The 22,785-nt window shown below is 39.8% G+C and overlaps 1 protein-coding gene across 2 annotated transcripts; it reads left to right on the plus strand.

Annotated features, from left to right (window-relative positions):
• The first annotated feature begins 513 nt into the window (after positions 1 to 513).
• On the plus strand, positions 514 to 10,393 carry Or8b12 (olfactory receptor family 8 subfamily B member 12). Of its 2 annotated transcripts, XM_087560873.1 has the most exons (2): positions 514 to 531; positions 9,473 to 10,393. In XM_087560873.1, the coding sequence occupies exons 1-2, from the start codon at positions 517 to 519 to the stop codon at positions 10,391 to 10,393; spliced, it is 936 nt and encodes a 311-aa protein (XP_087416999.1). In that variant the 5' UTR covers positions 514 to 516. The 2 variants fall into 2 exon arrangements, with proteins under 2 accessions (XP_087416999.1, NP_001000435.1); NM_001000435.1 differs by lacking the exon at positions 514 to 531 and having other exon boundaries at positions 9,461 to 10,393.
• Positions 10,394 to 22,785: the final 12,392 nt, after the last annotated feature.

Below are 22,785 nucleotides of genomic sequence, written 5' to 3' on the forward strand. Positions count from 1 at the left end.
CAGATAGAGGCCTTATATCCAAAATATACAAAGAACTCAAGAAATTAGACCGCAGGGAAACAAATAACCCTATTAAAAATGGGGTTCAGAGCTAAACAAAGAATTCACAGCTGAGGAATGCCGAATGGCTGAGAAACACCTAAAGAAATGTTCAACATCTTTAGTCATAAGGGAAATGCAAATCAAAACAACCCTGAGATTTCACCTCACACCAGTGCGATTGGCTAAGATCAAAAACTCAGGTGACAGCAGATGCTGGCGAGGATGTGGATTAAGAGGAACACTCCTCCATTGTTGGTGGGATTGCAGACTGGTAAAACCATTCTGGAAATCAGTCTGGAGGTTCCTCAGAAAATTGGACATTGAACTGCCTGAGGATCCAGCTATACCTCTCTTGGGCATATACCCAAAAGATGCCTCAACATATAAAAGAGACACGTGCTCCACTATGTTCATCGCAGCCTTATTTATAATAGCCAGAAGCTGGAAAGAACCCAGATGCCCTTCAACAGAGGAATGGATACAGAAAATGTGGTACATCTACACAATGGAATATTACTCAGCTATCAAAAACAACGAGTTTATGAAATTCGTAGGCAAATGGTTGGAACTGGAAAATATCATCCTGAGTGAGCTAACCCAATCACAGAAAGACATACATGGTATGCACTCATTGATAAGTGGCTATTAGCCCAAATGCTTGAATTACCCTAGATCCCTAGAACAAACGAAACTCAAGACGGATGATCAAAATGTGAATGCTTCACTCCTTCTTTAAATGAGGAAAAAGAATACCCTTGGCAGGGAAGGGAGAGGCAAAGATTAAAACAGAGACTGAAGGAACACCCATTCAGAACCTGCCCCACATGTGGCCCATACATATACAGCCACCCAATTAGACAAGATGGATGAAGCAAAGAAGTGCAGACCGACAGGAGCCGGATGTAGATCGCTCCTGAGAGACACAGCCAGAATACAGCAAATACAGAGGCGAATGCCAGCAGGAAACCACTGAACTGAGAATAGGTCCCCTATTGAAGGAATCAGAGAAAGAACTGGAAGAGCTTGAAGGGGCTCGAGACCCCAAAAGTACAACAATGCCAAGCAACCAGAGCTTCCAGGGACTAAGCCACTACCTAAAGACTATACATGGACTGACCCTGGACTCTGACCCCATAGGTAGCAATGAATATCCTAGTAAGAGCACCAGTGGAAGGGGAAGCCCTGGGTCCTGCTAAGACTGAACCCCTAGTGAACTAGTCTATGGGGGGAGGGCGGCAATGGGGATAGGGTTGGGAGGGGAACACCCATAAGGAAGGGGAGGGGGGAGGGGGATGTTTGCCCGGAAACCGGGAAAGGGAATAACACTCGAAATGTATATAAGAAATACTCAAGTTAATAAAAAAAAAAAACAAACAAAAAAAAACAGTAGGTGTGTCCACCATCCATCCATCCGTCCATCCATCCATGCATACATACATTTAAATGAACACACCAACAAACCAAAGTATAAACACCTTTTTATCATTTTAGTAAAAATTCAAAGAGAGATTTCAGGTTTAAATATCAACTTATATGAAAGAATGAAATAAATGTTAATTTTATATAGTTTATTCCTAAAAAAAAAAGAATGAGGAAGACAAACAAACAAACACCTATAAACCAAAACCAAACCAAACCAACCAAACAAAAATACCAACCAACCAACAAAACAACAGCAACCAAAACCAAACCCCCATCTTACTTGGCTAAGAATATTCCTAAAACTTAACTCCATTTACAGTGCTCCTCCCTAAGTTCTACAAGTCATAAAATTGCTAAGGAAACAAAATTTTCTCATCTGAAAACTTATGCATTACCATCCACATTTAGAATCGAGTCTTTGTTGATGTAGCCATCTTAGAATTACCTATGGTCTAAGCTAGAGCATCCATCTATCTATCTATCTATCTATCTATCTATCTATCTATCTATCTATCTATCTATCTATCTATCTATCATCTATCTATCTATCATCTATCTATCTATCATCTAGAAATCATAATTTGTCATCTATCATCATCTATCAATCATCTATTAATCACCTGTCTGTCTGTCTGTCTGTCTGTCTGCCTCTCTCTGTCTATCTATCATCTATCAGTCTAAGACAGTGTCTCATGTATCCCAGGCTGCCACAAAACTTGCTATGCTGCTCCAAGGATGACCTTGAACTTCGTGCTTTCTGCCTTTTCCCGCTCAGTGCTGGGATCACAGACGCAGACCACCATGCCCAGTTTATTTGGTGCTAGGAACTCTAGTGTTAGGATCTGTGTTTGATAGTGAGTACTTTACCATTTTTTAAAAAAGAACAAGTGAACAGCAAGGGAATGATGTAATTTAAGGTAATGCCTAGTTCTTTCTCTTGGCAGCTCGAGGACATAGTTATCCTTTCACCTTCAAAATTTTCTCCACCCCTGGCACCTACAAAACTTCTTTTATTCTACAATTGTTTGTGAAATTGGGTATTTGTTGAGGTTACATGTAGGACTTAAAAATATCTTTAAGGTTTCTGTAATTACTCATGTTCTTTGCATGGTCATCTTGTGTCATTGTTAAGCACGGGGCTCAAGCTCATATCCTGTTTTACTTCTGAAAGGCACTTTTAGATGTTGTACATGTCTTCAAATGCTTCTGTTGATCAATTTCCCCTTCCTGTGTGTGGTCATATTTTAGGATGCCTTCAACCCCTGAATTTCAATTATTTCCTCTTTAAAGACATACATTCAGCGCGAGTTATAATTGCTTTACTTTTTAGGTTAGCTCTGTATTAATAATTCTTAAGTATGCATCTCTTTCCTACCATAGACTGACTTTACATTGCCATCTTCTTTCTGGTATTTGCCTTTTGGATGTTATGGTACCACTTTATGGTCTTATCTAAAATTTATCTAATTGCCCTCTTCAGTCTTATTTCTCATATATGTCATATTTATGCTTTTCTGGGCTTCAAACCTTAGTCAAATTTGATTTGTGCTTTTCCCATCAATCTCCTTTTTACCATTGGGACATCAATATATATAAACTGCTCCATTACTATGTCTCCTGCACCGTTCACCTCTTTCTGTATATACTGCTGTGGGAAGTGTTCCGGCTGTTCTCCCTGTCTGCCCTTTTCTCTCTTTCAGCCTGTTCTGACATTACCATCTATATAAAACATCATTGCTATTAAGAAAGACAGTTCTTATTGCTAGTATTATTTAATCAATTCTTTTTGCCTTCTAAATTCTATAATCAGCACCATTTATTCACCCTTTGAGATATGATTATTATTAGTGTTAAGATTAGAGATTGAAGTTCAGAGAGAGGTTGAACAGCTACTAAGGTCACATATTTAGTAATAGGCAAAGTCACGATTTGTACTGAAGTTAGTTCACATTTTCAATGCTTAGAAACATCATAATTTATGATTTACCATTATTACCAATAATTTTGTTAGAATTACAGTCATAAACTTGACTATTCCAAGCAAGTCGACAAGTGGTCACGTTATTGGTATTATTCTGTAATTCCTCTTTAGTGGTTATACTGTATATATTTGTATGGGAAAAGTTGAAGAATTATCACCTTTTAAAAATATTTTTCAAAAGCCAACCACACCAATGTTAGATTTTGTTATGCCATTTTCAAATTTGTTTTTTAAATCTTCCTTATCCCATTTTCCATCCCTCTGCTTTTCCCTCTCCCTCTCTATCCCAAGAAACTTTTTGTCCATGTTGTCACATGTATTATATTAACATGCATCACATGACCCCCTTTCTAGCTTTATGACATATCTACACTCATACCTACACACACACACACACACACACACACACACACACCCTTAAAACAAGGATCCGCATATGAAAGATAACATGAAGATAATACTTGATCTTTCGAAGTCTAGGTTAACTTACATAATATGATAATCTCCAAATTTATCTATTTTTCTGAAAATTTTGCTAAATAAAACTACATTGTGTATTTATACCACACTTTTATTACCAAACGATGGACATTTAGAGGACTTTAGTATTTTCTTGCTATTTTAAATAGGGCATCAATAGACATGGATATGTAAGTAACTTTGCAGTAGAATGTAGAGTTCTTTGGTCATATGTCTTAGTATTCTATTGCTGTGAAGAGGCACCATGACCATGACAAGTCTTTTAAAATAAAACATTTAATTGGGACTTGCCTATAGTCTCAGAGGTTTAGTCCATTATCCTAATGGCAGAGAGCATGGTAGCTTGCAGGTAGATATGGTAGCTGAGAGTTTTACAGTCAGATCTGAAGACAATAAGAAGGGGGTGGAGGGAGAGGAAGTGGGAGAGGGAGAAGGAAAGGGAGAGGGTGAGAGAACTAGGGCCTATCTTGGGCTTTTGAAGCCCATCCCTAGTGACACACTTCCTCTAACTAGGCTACCAATCCTTTCAAGTAGTGCATTCTGTGGTGACCAACAATTCAAATTTATGAGACTATGGGGACTGTTCTTATTCAAACCACCACAGCATATGCTAAGAAGTGGCATGTGAGGGTCACATGGTAGTTCTGCTTTTAGGTTTTTGAGGTCTCCACACTAATTTCCATAGAGGGAGGACCTGTTTACCCTCTTTTCTTCATAAACAGTTTATGATAGCTATTCTGACTAGGGCAAGATGGAATCTTAAAGTAGTTTTATTTGCATTTCTTTGATGATAAGATACTGAACGCCTTTATAATACTTATTGACTGGGCTAGTAGGATGACCCAGAAGGCAAAAATGATTTCTATCAAGTTTGATAAACACAGACCAATCCCTGTGAACATTGTTCTCTTCTCTCCACACAGTGGCTGTGCTATACATGTATATACATGTGCACATATGAATAAATGTGATAAAATATATTTATTGGTCATTTCTATTTCTTCTTTTGAGAACTTTTGCTTTTCTGTGTGTATATTCTATATATTAATACCCAGCTGTCTAAGCATCCTTTAACTCGGACCTTCTTTATTTCACTAATAAACACCCTGTCATTTGCTTGATATACATACATACATACATACATACATACATACATACATACATACACACACACACGCACGCACACACACACACACACACACACACACACACACATATATATATATATATTGAAATTTCCACTAAGGAAATAGTTGGGGTGACTAGAGTAGTTGCATAGTTTTTATGCATTTTATCAATAATTTTATTCTTATATTACCTGCTGTTCAAAGTTTGCAAATAGTTGCTTTGTGTTTTCTTGTTTGTTTTTCTTTTAATTTTATTTATTTTTTTTTACACTCCAGATTTTATCCCCCTCCTGCTCCACTCTCTGATTGTTCCCCATTCCATACCTCCTCTCTACCCCCTGTCTCTATGATGTCTCCACCCTCACCCCACCCCATCTCCCACCTCATCAGACCACTAAACTCCCTGGGGCCTCCTGTCTCTTGAGGGTTAGGTGCATCTTCCCTGACTGAACCTAGGTCTGGCAGTCCACTGCTGTATGTGTGTTGGGGGCCTCAGACCAACTGATGTCTGGTTGGTGCTGTCTGGTTGGTGATCCAGTGTCTGAGAGATCTTGGGGACCAGATTAATTGAGACTGCTGATCCTCCAACAGAGTTGCTCTTCCTCAGCTTCTTCCAACTTTTCCCTAATTCAACCAGAGGGGTCAGCAGCTTCTGTCCATTGGTTGGGTGTAAATATCTGCATCTGACTCTTTCAGCTGGCTGTTGGGTCTTTTGGAGGGCAGTCATAATAGGTCCCTTTTTGTGAATGCCCCATAGCCTCAGTAATGGTGTCAGGTTTTGGGTTTCCCTTTGAGCTGGACCCCACTTTGGGCCTGTCGCTGGACCTCCTTTTCCTCAGCTTCTCCATTTCCCTCCCTGCAGTTCTTTCAGAGAGGAACAATTATGGGTCAGAGTTTTGACTGTGGGATGGCAACCCCTTTCTTGTTTTTATATTGTTTGTGCACAGAGAAATCACTATACCAGCTATGCTATTGCATGTAATCTAATGTCTGATTTTAAAAGCAGGCTGTGCATTTTTATTCCTTTTACTTTTCATTCCAGTCGCACTAAGGGCCATGTGGGTTTGTGGAGAAGGAGAGGTCAGAAACAGAGACTTAGAGCAATCTGGTACTTCACACAGGCATCTTCCCTTTGGCAACCTGTGCTCGGTGCCTTCAGAGGTGATAGTAGCTGACTGTGTGGATCCCTCTGTCACTGGTTCTGAAAATACTTAGAAGGACTTGAAAGAGTCTGTGGCCACGTCCACACCCAGAAATTTTGATTGATGTTTCAGACTTTCTTTCAAGACTCGCTCTAGGTATTTGTAGCGAGGAGTCCGGTTTGAAAACAGAGGAAAACACAACCTCTCCAGATCCTTCAGGTCTCAGCTTCCATGAGGATGTGATTTTGATGTTTGAGAAGAGAGGGCATAGAGAAAGATGGTGAAGGCAGAGGTTGGAGGTTGAGAGTAGGAGACAAAAAGGAGAAAGGGGCAATTGGTAGGAGTTCTCATGGAATTTTGACTAGTTAGTACCAGATGAAGACTGCTCGGGCATAGATACAGAGAGGTCCTGCTATCCTGAGATTTTCTTTTGTTTATTATTATTAAACTTAAAGAAGGAGAAATAAGAATTCTTGTTGATTTCTGATTAATTACGTTTCAAGAATTAATATTACTCAGCTATCAAAAACAATGGCTTTATGAAATTCGTAGGCAAATGGTTGGAACTGGACAATATCATCCTGAGTGAGCTAACCCAATCACAGAAAGACATACATGGTATGCACTCACTGATAAGTGGCTATTAGCCCAAATGCTTGAATTACCCTAGATGCCTAGAACAAATGAAACTCAAGACGGAAGATCAAAATGTGAATGCTTCACTCCTTCTTTAAATGAGGAAAAAGAATACCCTTGGCAGGGAAGAGAGAGGCAAAGATTAAAACAGAGACTGAAGGAACACCCATTCAGAGCCTGCCCCACATGTGGCCCATTCATATACAGCCATCCAATTAGACAAGATGGATGAAGCAAAGAAGTGCAGGCCGACAGGAGCCAGATGTAGATCTCTCCTGAGAGACACAGCCAGAATACAGCAAACACAGGCGAATGCCAGCAGCAAACCACTGAACTGAGAATAGGACCCCCGTTGAAGGAATCAGAGAAAGAACTGGAAGAGCTTGAAGGGGCTCGAGACCCCATATGTACAACAATGCCAAGCAACCAGAGCTTCCAGGGACTAAGCCAATACCTAAAGACTATACATGGACTGACCCTGGACTCTGACCTCATAGATAGCAATGAATATCCTAGTAAGAGCACCAATGGAAGGGGAAGCCCTGGGTCCTGCTAAGACTGAACCCCCAGTGAACTAGACTGTTGAGGGGAGGGGGGCAATGGGGGAAGGGTTGGGAGGGGAACACCCATAAGGAAGGGGAGGGGGGAGGGGGATGTTTGCCCGGAAACCGGGAAAGGGAATAACACTCGAAATGTATATAAGAAATACTCAAGTTAATAAAAAAAAAGAATTAATATTGATCCTTGGAATGAGTTAAAATTTGAATAAATCTTTCATTATGCTAAAGTATAACAGCCATGCAAAAATTTCTCAACTGAACTCACATCTATAAAAATTATTGGACAGTATTTGTCATTTTTTCCTTTATTAACTTGAGTATTTCTTATTTACATTTCAATTGTTATTCCGTTTCCTGGTTTCTGGGCCAACATCCCCCTAACCCCTCCCCTTCCCCTTCTATATGAGTGTTCCCCTCCCTATCCTCCCCCCATTACCGCCCTCCCCCCAACAATCACGTACACTGGGGGTTAGTATTTGTCATTTTTAAGACATTGCCTTATGGGTTTCAGTGGGACCCATAAGGAAGTTGGTCTAACGGGCAAATCTTTGAATTGGGCAGACTCAGATGAGGACTGGGTTTTGAAATACACTGTATCTTTGCGGAGATCCAGACTTTAACAACCTAGGCAAGAGCTAATAAGGAATGAATAGATGTTCCTAAAACTTTATTTTTTATTATTTTGAGATTATAATATAATTATATCATTTCCCCTTTCCCTTTTCTCCCTCTAAAATTGCCCATATACCTTTCCTTGCTCAAATTTTGTGGCCTCCTTTTCATTAATTGTTACACATATCGGTATCTCTCTCTCTCTCTCAATATGTATATCTAAATATACATATGTATATCTAAATATACAAGTACAAAAATAGTCATGTTTCTGAATGCTTTAGACCTTGGCAGCTGGGACTCAGTTTAATGACACAGTATTGAGTACATTATAGGGTATTTAAGAAGTTGTGTTTGTTGTTATTTTTGTAATATTTATTTTCTTGAATACTATGCTACTAGCTGAAAGAAAAAATACTTCAAAAATCCAAACTATGAGTTATACAGGAAACAAACAATTTTGCTTCCTTTGGGAAGGTAACTCTGAGGAAATGATCCTGAGGGAACCTCTGTCTTCATAATTAATAATTGTGAACCAGGCTGTGTCTGTTTATTCTTCTATTACCATAGGTCAGGACAGGATCTGCCTCTTTCTTGGAAGCTGGAGGAACCATTGGCGAAATTAAAAGGTGTAAGTCAAGGTTGTCCATACAGAGAGAATTATAAGGGAAAACTGAGATTCTGACCTTTGGCCCAGAAAAGGAGAAGGTCCAAGCACCAAGCTGTTGTCTTCTATTCACCAGGTCTTCGTCCTCCCCAGAACACATCAGAGGAGAGATAGTAGGCAGAGACATCCCTGTTGCAAGTAAAGAAAGGTATGTGCCCCTCTGATCCTGAGCAGCCATAGAACACAGAGTAGGAATGCAGACCCTGTGTAAGTCTTCAGGAGCTTCCCTCAGGCCTGAAGTCTGGAGGGTCTGTGACTGGATATTTCATAGTCTCACTTATCCAATCTGTAAAGTGAGGATAAAAGTAGAGACACATTATTAGAGCCTCTCACAGTAACTCCTAAATAAGCGTTAGATTATAATGCTTTAATTCATCCTGCATACAGTTGAGCTAAGAGATCGTGAGAAGCCTGGCTTCATATTATTATTATTATTATTATTATTATTATTATTAATATTATTATTAATGGTGCAAACTGAGAGATACTGTCATAGCTCTGGTGGCATCTGCCTGTCAGGACTCAGTCCAGGGTAGAGACTCATGTTTCAACAACTTGCTCAGAGGCAGGAAAGGGGACGGTATCACCAATGATTTAACTTCAGAATCTAAGAGATACTCACTTTGTTCAGTCTCTCTCTCACTCCTCTTTCTTTCTCCCTCTCCCTCCTCTCTCCATCCCTCCCACCTCTCTCCTTTTCAAAGATAGGATAGATTTGTGAGGATGGTAGTGATGCTTCTTTTTCTCCACTGGTTTTCTTCTCTGTCACACAGGCCTTCCTCCCGAGAAGAATGACTGTCAAGAATTCCTCTGTGACAGAGTTCATCCTCGAAGGTCTGACAGACCAGCCAGGACTCCGCATGCCCCTCTTCTTTCTCTTTCTAGGTTTCTACATGGTGACTGTGGTGGGGAACCTGGGCTTGATCTTCCTGATAGGGCTGAACTCTCACCTGCACACCCCTATGTACTTCTTTCTCTTCAATCTTTCTGTAGTAGATTTCTGTTATTCCTCCACCATCATCCCTAAAATGCTAATGAGTTTTATCTCAAAGAAGAACATCATCTCACACTCAGGGTGTATGACACAGTTGTTTTTCTTCTGTTTCTTTGTTGTCTCTGAGTCCTTCATTCTGTCAGCCATGGCATATGACCGTTATGTTGCCATCTGTAACCCCCTGATGTACACAGTCACCATGTCTCCCCAAGTATATTTACTCCTTTTACTAGGCGTCTATGTGATGGGTTTCTCTGGGGCCATGGCCCATACAGGGAACCTAATGAATCTGACCTTCTGTGCTGACAACCTTGTCAATCACTTCATGTGTGACATCCTTCCTCTTCTTGAGCTCTCCTGCAACAGCACCTTTACAAATGAGCTGGTAGTCTTTATTGTGGTGGCCTTTGATATTGGTGTGCCCATTGTCACTATCTTCATTTCGTATGCCCTCATCCTCTCTAGCGTTCTTCGCATGCATTCCACGGAGGGCAGATCCAAGGCCTTCAGCACCTGCAGCTCCCACTTGATTGTGGTTTGTCTGTTCTTTGGTTCTGGGGCTTTCATGTATCTCAAGCCACCTTCCATTTTGCCCCTTGACCAAGGAAAAGTTTCTTCCTTGTTTTATATGATTGTGGTGCCCATGTTGAACCCTTTGATCTATAGTCTGAGAAATAAGGATGTCAAAGTTGCTCTGAGGAAAACCTTGGGTAAGAAAATACTTTCTTAACAGGGGAGCAGTATCATGAAGTGCAGTGGTGTGATTGGTCAGTGAGCAGTATTCACACGGAAAGAGCTGTGCTTGGATAAGACGATGCAATGTTGCCATAAGGGGTTCAGGTCTAGTCATCTTTTTCTTCTTGCCCAAGAGAAGTTTATGGCACTATGGTGTGAATGTAGCTATGTATTTGAGGATCCTGGGCAATTGTTCAACCAACAAACTACATGCAGCCAAGAAACAGGGTTACACACAATTTTATCTGAGCAAGATTTTAACACAGCCCTGTTCCTCCTGACTTTTGCTCTGCCTAAACTCTTTCAACACTTATTTTTTAAAATAAAAATTGCATATCTCTATTGAAAATGTACAAATACATAATTAACAGCTATTTTCTCTTTCATTCATAAACTGTTATCTGTAACATGCAAATATTGAGCAAAATAGCAGTTTCCTACAGTGTTGCCATAGTTAGGGTCACAGTCTGTCTCCCCAAAAGCCAGGTTCTGCCCTTAATCCAATTTTTAATTTTATGCAAATTTCAATAGTCACGAACCATTTATTCTTGAGTGGGCCTTATAAATTACTTAATCTAATCTCATTTAATGTTATTGGAGACTCAGAAACATGTTGTTGTTAAAGAATAAAACTATCTGTTATCAAAAATAAACTCAATTCAGAAAGCTGAACTTATGTGTATTTTTTGGTTTGCCTTTATGCTGTGTTTTCTTGTCATAGTACCCCTCCTTTAGGATTTCTTCCTGCTAATAATCGTTTTAAATTGTTTTATTTAATTAAACTAAAATACAATTACATATTCTGCCCCTTCTCTTTGCCCTCTCTGTTACCTCCCATGCATCCCTTTCTCTTCCAAGTTCACGACCAGTTTTTTTTTTAATTGTTACATAGTCCTAAGTACACAAATGTAGCTTGGCTAGCCTGTATAATACTATCTGAAGGAATATGACGTCAGGGCCAACCCCTTGGTAAGGTTTTTTGTTTTAATGTATATGATAATACATTAACATCTTATTCTACTTACACAGATGCAATGTTAATTCTCAGAAAGAGAATTTGGTAGTGGTAGGATTATTCAGTGGTTAAGAGCACTTGCTGCTCTTCCAGAGGATCTGCACATAGTTGTTAGCATGCAGGTTGAGCGGTAGCTCTGTCTAGAGGATCCAACACCTTCCTCTGACTTACTAGTATACCTACACACATGTGGCACACACACACACACACACACACACACACACACACACACAAATATACACACACATACGCACACAGAGAGAGAGAGAGAGAGAGAGAGTTTTAAAAAAATCCTTAAAAATCAAGAAAATTGTCATTATTAAGTTTTAGATAGGAGAAGAAATTTTTCCTTGTTTTTCGCCAAGTGACAGAGTAATATGACTGTGCCATTGATTTAAGAGTGAGGTCATATGTGGAATACAACAAGTTCAGCCCCCTGCATTAGGATTCCTAAGGTCTTAATTGTTATAAAGATGTTGAATACAACTTCATATATGTTTGAAGACAAATGAGCAGAATTTAGAACTTTTTGGATATGAACTTTAGGATTTGAGCTTTGACAGAGAAATCTGTGACTCAGGATAACCAACAAAGGATTGGGTATTTTAAAGAAACAATGAATAAGTTGGAGGGATGAGGTTATTTATCAAGATAACATAAAGATGATGCTTACTAGAAAAAGTATGTAAGTTTGATTTGTTTTTCATTAAAATGTTTTTGTCTTATTCACCTTATATCACACTCACTGCTCTCCTCCTGATCACTCCCTCCTGCAATCTGTCCCCCTCCCCCTCCCTCACTCCTGTATGTGGGCAGGGGTCCTCCTGGGTATCCACCCACTCTGGTACATCAAGGCTCTGTGAAGCTAGGCACATCCTTTCTTCCTGAGTCCGGCAGCCCAGCTAAAAGAACATATCCCACCTACAGGCAACAGCTTTTAGGATAGCCCCACTCCAGTTGTTTGGGACCCACATGAAGACCAAGCTGGACCTTTTTTTTTTTAATCTTTATTAACTTGAGTATTTCTTATTTACATTTCGAGTGTTATTCCCTTTCCCGGTTTCCGGGCAAACATCCCCCTAATCCCTCCTCCTCCCCTTCTTTATGGGTGTTCCCCTCCCCATCCTCCCCCCATTGCTGCCCTCCCCCCACCAGTCTAGTTCACTGGGGGTTCAGTCTTAGCAGGACCCAGGGCTTCCCCTTCCACTGGTGCTCTTACTAGGATATTCATTGCTACCTATGGGGTCAGAGTCCAGGGTCAGTCCATGTATAGTCTTTAGGTAGTGGCTTAGTCCATGGAAGCTCTGATTGCTTGGCATTGTTGTTCATATGGGTTCTTGAGCCCCTTCAAGCTCTTCCAGTCCTTTCTCTGATTCCTTCAACGGGGGTCCTGTTCTCAGTTCAGTGGTTTGCTGCTGCATTCGCCTCTGTGTTTGCTGTATTCTGGCTGTGTCTCTCGGGAGAGATCTACAGTGGTTTTACTGTTCCTTCTGCTGCCCATAAACTGGCCTGGCCTCATTGTCCCAGGCACAGAGTCTGTGCCTTGTCTCGAAATAAACTTTTTTACCCCCTTATGTGTGGAGTGGTACTGTTTGGTGAGTTTGTTGTTCTCACTCACAAGTTCAAAGCAGAAGTTGTTAGGTCTCAGAAACTGAGGACAGAAGGCTAGCTGAGGTAACATATCAAAACAGATGCTGGCCCTCTCTCCCAGCGTTGCTTAGCAACTATGACTCCCTCCAGCACTTCTCACCTGCCCCCTACTTTCAACTTCTCTCTCTGAGGTCTGGGCCTCAGCCTCCCTTCCCCCAGCTTAATGTCCATATAACTCAGCCATTTTGTCTACACCTTTCTTGGCCTCTTAGCCTGGGGCTTCCTCTAAATTGTGGCCCCTCAGTTACGCCCCCCCAAGCCCCCTTTTCCCCTGTTAAGTTTAGTCAGCTGGCCGTATTCAGCCTAGACTCTTCTCTCTGCCTGCTTTCTCACTTATATGTACGATAAAACCCTCCTGCATATTTTAGAAGTACTCATATCCTCCATTTTTAATTTCATTGTTTTTTTTTGATAAGACCTTACATATTTAATACAGTGTGTTACCCCTGTACAAATGGAAAAAACTTAAGTTCAACATTTCTAGACCAATATGGCTGTTAATTTCTGTACAGTGCCAACTCAACACAGTAAACGGGGATACTTTTTTCCAAAGTTGACAGCACAGCTAAAGTTTCAAAAAATTCAAATTATATATCTGTATATATATATTATTTATATGAAAAGACCAATAATAGCAGTGTGTTATGCATCAACAGCAGCAACAGCTTTTCCAGATTCTGCAGTCATCTGAACAAAACTGTAGAGACATCCAGCACACTCCATTAAAAAAAAAAGTAAAAAAACAAAACCGGAGAAAACAGCACAGTTCTGTTACTCTTGTGGTACCTGGCACCATTTTTTTTTAAAATTAGCTTCTCAATCATCATCTGGAAAGAAAACATTCTGAGCAACATCATTAAAAACAGCTCTGATAAAGCACGGTCACTACTACGTATCATAAAGCAGGTACAAGCTATTTTACATCCACAGAGGTATGATACAGTACTGTCCTACATCTATAATACTAGAGGATACAATTTAAAAGGCATTATTTGAGACTTGATTCTACTTTTCCAGCAGAGGGCCCAAAGGATGGTGTGACATAGCTTTGTAAAGAAACATACTCTAGACAGGATTTCCTTTCACTAGTGGCACAGTTGTAAGGATTCATTCTCTCCATGAATGTCAGCTAAAACCGTTATTAAAAAAATGAAATATCCCTAGAACAAAACCGTATAACCACTGGATTCACATGAAGATGACCTAGTGGAGACAAGCTGGACCTCACCTTACCAACAAGCTATCAAATCTGTTATGTTTAAACAGTGAGACCTCCAAGGAAGGAGATGCCAAGTAGTGCTTCAAAGCTTCGGACCACAATCAAACACAGCATCCTTTTCAACAGAAGCAGAAGCTCATCTGAATATGCTCAAGGATGCTGACATCAACATTTAATCATCTCCTCACTCATCCAGGAAGAAGGGGAGATCAGTTACTACTGTACTTTATTGTGTTCAACCAAATCACCATGTTACAAAAATAGCAAGCTGCCATAATAAAAAATAAGGCTCCTCTATCCAGCACCAGATAGCATCATTTTACTTTCAAGCCTAGAAATTGCACACTTGTATATAAACCAACCGAAGATGAGGATTGAGAGTTCATCTTGGTGGATTTTTCCTTTGATGAATATGAAGTGTCCTTCCTTATCTTTTTTGATGACTTTTAATTGAAAATTGATTTTATTTGATATTAGAATGGCGACTCCAGCTTGCTTCTTCTGACCATTTGCTTGGAAAGTTGTTTTCCAGCCTTTCACTCTGAGGTAGTGTCTGTCATTGTCTCTGAGGTGTGTTTCCTGTAGGCAGCAGAATGCAGGGTCCTCATTGCGTATCCAGTTTGTTAATCTATGTCTTTTTATTGGGGAGTTGAGGCCATTGATGTTGAGAGATATTAAGGAATAGTGATTATTGCTTCCTGTTATATTCATATTTGGATGTGAGGTTATGTTTGTGTGCTTTTCTTCTCTTTGTTTTGTTGCCAAGATGATTAGTTTCTTGCTTCTTCTAGGGTATAGCTTGCCTCCTTATGTTGGGCTTTACCATTTATTATCCTTTGTAGTGCTGGATTTGTAGAAAGATATTGTGTAAATTTGGTTTTGTCATGGAATATCTTGGTTTCTCCATCTATGTTAATTGAGAGTTTTGCAGGATACAGTAACCTGGGCTGGCATTTGTGTTCTCTTAGGGTCTGTATGTCATCAGTCCAGGATCTTCTGGCCTTCATAGTTTCTGGCTAAAAGTCTGGTGTGATTCTGATAGGTCTGCCTTTATATGTTTCTTGACCTTTTTCCCTTACTGCTTTTAATATTCTTTCTTTATTTTGTGCGTTTGTTGTTTTGACCATTATGTGACGGGAGGTGTTTCTTTTCTGGTCCAATCTATTTGGAGTTCTGTAGGCTTCTTGTATGCCTATGGGTATCTCTTTTTTTAGGTTAGGGAAGTTTTCTTCTATGATTTTGTTGAAGATATTTACTGGTCCTTTGAGCTGGGAGTCTTCACTCTCTTCTATCCCTAGTATCTTTAGGTTTGATCTTCTCATTGAGTCCTGGATTTCCTGTATGTTTTGGACCAGTAGCTTTTTCTGCTTTACATTATCTTTGACAGTTGAGTCAATGATTTCTATGGAATCTTCTGCTCCTGAGATTCTCTCTTCCATCTCTTGTATTCTGTTGGTGAAGCTTGTATCTACAGCTCCTTGTCTCTTCTTTTGGTTTTCTATATCCAGGGTTGTTTCCATGTGTTCTTTCTTGATTGCTTCTATTTCCATTTTTAATTCCTTCAACTGTTTGATTATGTTTTCCTGGAATTCTTTCAGGGATTTTTGTGTCTCCTCTCTATGGGCTTCTACTTGTTCATTTATGTTTTCCTGGAATTCTTTCAGGGATTTTTGCGATTCCTTTTTGTAGGCTTCTACTTTTTTATTAATGTTTTCCTATGTTTCTCTAAGGGACTTCTTCACGTCTTTCTTGAAGTCCTCCAGCATCATGATCAAATATGATTTTGAAACTAGATCTTGCTTTTCTGGTGTGTTTGGATATTCCATGTTTGTTTTGGTGGGAGAATTGGGCTCCGATGATGGCATGTAGTCTTGGTTTCTGTTGCTTGGGTTCCTGCGCTTGCCTCTCGCCATCAGATTATCTCTAGTGTTACTTTGTTCTGCTATTTCTGACAGTGGCTAGACTGTCCTATAAGCCTGTGTGTCAGGAGTGCTGTAGACCTGTTTTCCTCTTTTTCAGTCAGTTATGGGGACAGAGTGTTCTGCTTTCGGGCGTGTAGTTTTTCCTCTCTACAGGTCTTCAGCTGTTCCTGTGGGCCTGTGTCTTGAGTTCACCAGGCAGGTCATTTGCAGCAGGAAAGTTGGTCTTACCTGTGGTCCTGAGGCTCAAGTTCGCTCACGGGGTGCTGCCCTCGGGCTCCCTGTGGCGGCAGCAACCAGGAAGACCTGTGCCGCCCCTCCGGGAGCTTCAGTGCACCAGGGTTCCAGATGGCCTTTGGTGTTTTCCTCTGGCGTCCGAGATGTATGTGCAGAGAGCAGTCTCTTCTGGTTTCCCAGGCTTGTCTGCCTCTCTGAAGGTTTAGCTCTCCCTCCCACGGGATTTGGGTGCAGAGAACTGTTTATCCGGTCTGTTTCCTTCAGGTTCCGGTGGTTTCTCTCTTGAGTATTTCTTATATACATTTCGAGTGTTATTCCCTTTCCCGGTTTCCAGGCAAACATCCCCCTCCCCCCTCCCCTTCCTTATGGGTGTTCACCTCCCAACCCTCCCCCCATAAAGTTTTTAAAGTCACATCTTCATTAGGATTACTGTGGCTATGATAAAGCACCATGACCAAAAGGAAGTTGGGGTTTATTTGGTTTACACTTCTACATTATAGTCCATCATTGAAGGAAGTCAAGGCCTGAACTCAAACAGGGAAGGAAATGAGGTGGGAGCTGAAGCAGAGGCGATGGAGGAATGCTGCTTACTGGCTTGCTCCACATAGCTTGCTCAGCCTGCTTTCTTACAGAATCCAGGATCACTAGCACAGGGATAGCACCACTCACAATGGGTTGGGCCCTGCCACATCTATAGCTAATTAAGAAAATTCCCTCCACACCCGTGTCTTAGAGAGGCATTTTCTCAACTGAGGATTTTTTCCTTTTTATAATTACAGCTTGGGTGAAATTGACATTAAATAGTCAGCACAGGTCACGTGCATCTGGAAATTAATTCATTTGTTTTGAAGTCTTCAATTTAGAGGAATATAGCCTTTAATAGCATGTACTTAAGACTTTCTGGATTTTATTGGTATTTATGAAATATTTCTATCTTCTCTAATTTTATCGATTTGGGTTTTCTTACTCTTCCTTTTGGTTAATTTCCCAATCTTGTTTATGTTGTCAAAGAATGAACTCTACATTCCCTAATTCTTGAATTTTCTTTTTGATGCCCATTTCATTACTTTTTGCCCTGACTGTTACTTCTCTTTATCTATTGCTCAAGGATTTGGTTTGTTCTTGTTTTTTTTTTTTTTTAGATTTTATGTATTTATTATATATAAGTACACTGTAGCTGTCTTCATCCATACCAGAAGAGGACATCAGATCCCAGTACAGATGGTTGTGAGCTACCATGTGGTTGCTGGGAATTGAACTCAGGACCTCTGGAAGAGCAGTCGGGTGCTCTTAACCGCTGAGCCATCTCTCCAGCCCCATTGTTCTTGTTTTTGTAAGGCCTTAATGTATAGCATTACTCTATTAATTTGGGCTTGCTCTAATTTTCTGATATAGGTACTTAGTGTTATAAATTTTCCTCTTGTGGCTTCCTTTATTGTATCTGTAAGTTTCAATATGGTGTGTTATCATATCCTCAATTCTAGGAGATTTTGGCTTCCCTCTTTATTTTGCTAATGGCCTATTCATTGTTCAGTAGTGTGGTGTTTAAGTCCCACGAGTTTGTGTAATTTCTGTTGTTGACAATGTCTAGTCCCCCACCCTCTGTTGTGGTCAAATAAAATAAACTATACTATCTCCACTTTCTTGTGTTTGCTGAGATTTGTCTTTATGTTTTATTGATCGATTGACTGATTCATTTATTGATTTATTTTTGAAAAGTTCTATGTGGTACTGAGGAGAACGTATATTCTTTGGTTTGCATATTATGTTTATTTGATTTATAGTTTTATTTAACTCTAATGTTTCTGTGTTTATTTGCCTGACTATTGGTGATAATGAGTTTTTTTTTTTTGAATCTCCCACTATTACTGTGTTGAGGTGTATTTGTGGCTTTACACTTAGTAAAATTGGTTTTATTAAATACAGTACACTTGTGTTTGGTTTATAGGTTAGGTATCATAATATCTTCTCTTTCCTCAGCCTCTTTTTCGTCATCCTTGATCAACTCCAGCTGGTCATCCTCCCATCACCATTATCATCATCATCCAGCAGGTTTCCCTTGTCAGCAGAGTTGTCTGTGCCTGCCTCAGACTCCAACTTCACCTCAGCTCCTCTCCAGATTTTTTCATTCTTCATTTCTACTGGGGATGAGAAAGACAAGTCTGCTTTTTTGCTTTGTTCTTTTTCAAAAATCTTCAGCAGACAATACACTTTTTGTTTTATCTGAGTCAGTTCCTTCTAAATGACCTGAAGGTTACCTTTCAACTTCCCAGACTTGGAAGAAGATCCCTGATAGAGACAGCACCAATGGGGAGGATGGCTCTTGAGCACATAGTGGAGTTTAGAAGTCTTATCCCATTATTCATTTACCTAAGTGCTTGTGAGAGATCAACGTAATACCAGATCCTCTCTCCTAGTATCTTCTGCACACTCTCACTGTTCTCCCTCCTTATTCTTCCTGTATTAATTCATAATTGCCCTGTGCCTAGTTTTACTTTTACTTTCTTTGATGCCCCTTAGTAGTTTCAGCAAGTCTTATCCTGTAAGTTTTGCTTCAATTTTGATATCTCTTTGACTTAACAATAAAAAGATGATCCCAAGGAGTGAATCTGACATACGGAAATGAAGGCATGTCAGAATGGGCCATGGATACATACCTGCTAGTAAGACCATATGAAGTGACTTTGGCAGGTGGGATTGGAAGCAACACCACATATATACATATATGTTAATTTAATTTAATTTAATTTAAATTTTTATTTTACTGTGTTTGGGATCATGCTCAGGGACTTGGGCTGGCTAGGGAAATGCTCTACCAGTGAGACGTGCCCCTCTTAAGTAATCAAAGCAGTAGAAACTTAGATAAAAAGGTAGCTTAATCACTTGTTCACTGAGGGTTGTATTTCTTTAAGGAGAAATTTCTTTCTTCTTTGGATAAAGGCATCCTAAATAGCCCTGAGAAAGTATTTTAAAATATAGCTGGCTAGATACCAGCTAAATTTGTGCCTTATAGGAACACACTGGATCTCTGCCTGAAAGCTGATTAGAAAATTAGAAAAACTCAGAGAAATGGATGATATGTTTAGCCTAGAGATATGCAGATATTACTACTCTTCACTGTATGACTTCTGATTCTGAAGAAAGGCCATAAAATTCTTTTGCTGCTGTAACTTGTGGGGTCTAAAATTCCCTTCAGTAGAGCCAGTGCTTTTGGTGGAGCTGTTGTCTGAGTCAAGGACAGTGGGTTCTGTGATAAGTTAAGCAATGGTCACCCATTGACCCATTTAGTGATAGATACTGACTGAAATAGTGTGACCATCAGTTTTTAAGACTTGACCAACATGATTATCATAGGCTTTATAACCCATCCAATCCCCATAAATGTTTCATGATTTGTCATCTTGTTTAAATATATAACTCATAATCCCTGCCCTTTTCCTCTTTCTTTCTTCTCTCTCTCTCTTTCTCTCTCCATTCTTTCTATCTGCTGTGATATATTACATAACTTGTTTATTATTTGTCTTCTCTTTCCTAGTAATTGATAGATACTCTGTTTTTGTTACTGTTTTTTCTATCCCCTCTAGAACAGTGCATGACAGCATTTCTCCACTTGTTGGATGAGTTAGTGAGTATCACTTTTTCAGTCTCAGATGTGGCTTTGTCATTAAAGAAGTGCCTTCGAGCTTAGCATTTGAGGTTCTCCTCAGTGTATTCTTAGTTCTCTCTCAGAGATTGATCCATTGTTTTTTTCCCAACTCATTCAGGTTTACACATGTCTTAATTAGGGTTTCTATATAATTCTGTTATGAGAGACACTATGGCCACATTGACTCTTATAAAGAAAAACACTTAATTGGGGGCTGGCCTGTAGGTTCAGAGGTTTGGTTCGTTGTCCTTATGGCAGAAAGCATGGTAGCATGCAGGCAGACATGGAGCTGGAGAAGGTGAGAGTTCTATATCTGGATCCTCAGGTATCAGGAGGAGAGCGTGACACTGAGCCCGGTTTAAACACCTGAAACCTCAAAGTCCCTTCCAGCCTCCTCACATACTTCCTCCAACCATCTACTCTAACAAGGCCATACCACCTAATAGTGCCATTCCCTATGAGTCTGTGGGAGTTGTTTTCATTCACACATCACATGACTCATTGCAGTAGTCTTTTCTTTTTATTGCTAAGTTGTATTTCATTGTAATGAAACACCATGGCTTATTCATCTCTCCAGTTAATGCTTACTTTATTTATTTCCAGTTTTGAGCAATTGTGAGATGCCAAGTCCTTCTTGGCCCTGTGTAAGGGATGGCATGACATAGTTTCTGCCTCTGGAACAGAGCAAGCAGGGTGTAGGCCTTTGTGAGTGTTGATGGTTGCTGTGGGAAAAAGGCTTATTTTTAATAATAGTATATATATTTTCATGTACTTCCTTTGAACAATGTCTTCTCTGCCAGGGTTAATGTCTCCATGATAATCAGAGACAGCACAAGTAGGAGGTGAGGGTGTGTCTATGTCTGAGCAAAATGATAGAATACTGTAATCTTCAGGACTGTCCTTATGGTTATGGGAAAAAATGCTGAAAACCTGAATTTGAAAATTTATAATTTCTCAACTATGCAAAATATAAGCATGCAATATGAATTGTATAAGGAGTTTCATAAGTCTAAAGGAACAGAGGTGGCTGCTCTATGAACCAGCTTGTCAGAAAGATACTAAGGAAGGAGGTAAAGAGATTTAGGGGTTGGTGATCAAAAGGCAAGATCCCACCCAGCTAAGTTTATTGTTCATGCTTACAAAGGCAGGTAGATTCCTGAGTTCAAAGTCAGCTTGGGACAGAGGGAGTTTAGGTCCAGGCCCAGGAATGGTAGGAATGGTAATTTCAGGGCCAGGTCCCATCAAGCTATCTTATTATTTGTACTTGTACTTGCTGTCTCTTTCTAAGAACCAAGGGACTAGGGTTCCGGGATGCTGATTCATGAGATAATCAAAAGGGAATCTGGGGTAATGACTAAATGGATACACAAATAAAAGACTGGGTCTTTGATCCGCAAGAGATGAGCTGTCCAGAGAGATGTTAGAATAGCAAGAGACAGCTGTCTTGAGCAGAGCAGAACAAAGAGAGCAGTCTGAAAAGCTGTCTTGAGAAGAAGAAGGAGGAGAAAGAGGAGGAGGAGAGGAGAGGGAGGGAGGAAGGAAGGGAGAGAGAGAGAGAGAGAGAGAGAGAGAGAGAGAGAGAGAGAGAGAGAGAGAGAAGTCTGGAAAGCTGTCTCAAGGAGAACACAGGTGTCTGGAAATCTAGGTGTTGGATCTTAATTCTAAACATGTTATTATTTTGGGGGAGTTTTGACCCAGTATGATTGCTGGGTCATAGAGCAGGTGTATATTTTGTCTTGTCATATAATACAAGCTTTACAAGTGAACACATTAAAGTCCTACTAGCACTATAAAAGCAATATAAAATTTCTTTACAATTGTTGATAGGACTTAGTATTATTACTCTTTTGAATTTTATTGACAGTGATATACCTATCCATCCGTGTAAATGTTCTTGATGGATTGAATAAACATTGGGTGCCTGCTGCATTAGCTATTTCTGAAGTATCAACTGACATTGGTGAGAATTCACACTTTAGGGTAGCCTCATGAAGCAAGAATAAGCCTTTAAAAATATACTGTTGAAAATTATTTCTGATATAATTTCTGGATTGTAAGATTTGTTGGGTTTTGATCTTGTATTCAAGTTATTTTTTTCCCTCAAAATACATGTAATAGCTTGTGTATATCTCGATTTAAACCCCTTAGTACATGTGGATTGTCACTTGGAGGCTCAGGAGAATACAATATGAAGAGAAACTCTTCAGTTTGGCAAAGCGGAGCAAGGACAGTGTCTGGGAAGGGTTTGAATGCCATAGAGGACTGTTCCAGAATACCTTGAGGCTGGTAAGGATTTCTGGGCCAATTATCACTTCCTTCATGCTTGCCTAACAGGATGGGAAAGTTTAAGGTTTAGGACTCAGTTTTCACTCTGGTGTTTTTTTTCTCTTCACAATAGGTTGTTACTCATGCTGAACTGGAGATGTTTGCATTTATACCTATAAATTTTTGATCCTGTTGATTTACGCAAGGTTCTTTTAATCCAACTTCCCTTGTAGTTTTAATTACACATCTCTATATTTTTGGCTGAATTATGTTGTTGTTTTATTGCCTTAAACAGCCAAAATTATTTTTGAAAGGAAACTAAAAGAAAGTATTTTATATATAATGCCCATGTATTTAGCATTTTCTCAGATATAAAGTTCCTCTTATAGACAGGTACTTTCAGCTGGAAAGATTTGCTTCTTCTTGCAATAGTTGG

This window comes from Rattus norvegicus, chromosome 8, assembly GCF_021556685.1.
Source record: "Rattus norvegicus strain SHRSP/BbbUtx chromosome 8, alternate assembly SHRSP_T2T, whole genome shotgun sequence".
NCBI classification, from domain to species: Eukaryota; Metazoa; Chordata; class Mammalia; order Rodentia; family Muridae; genus Rattus; species Rattus norvegicus.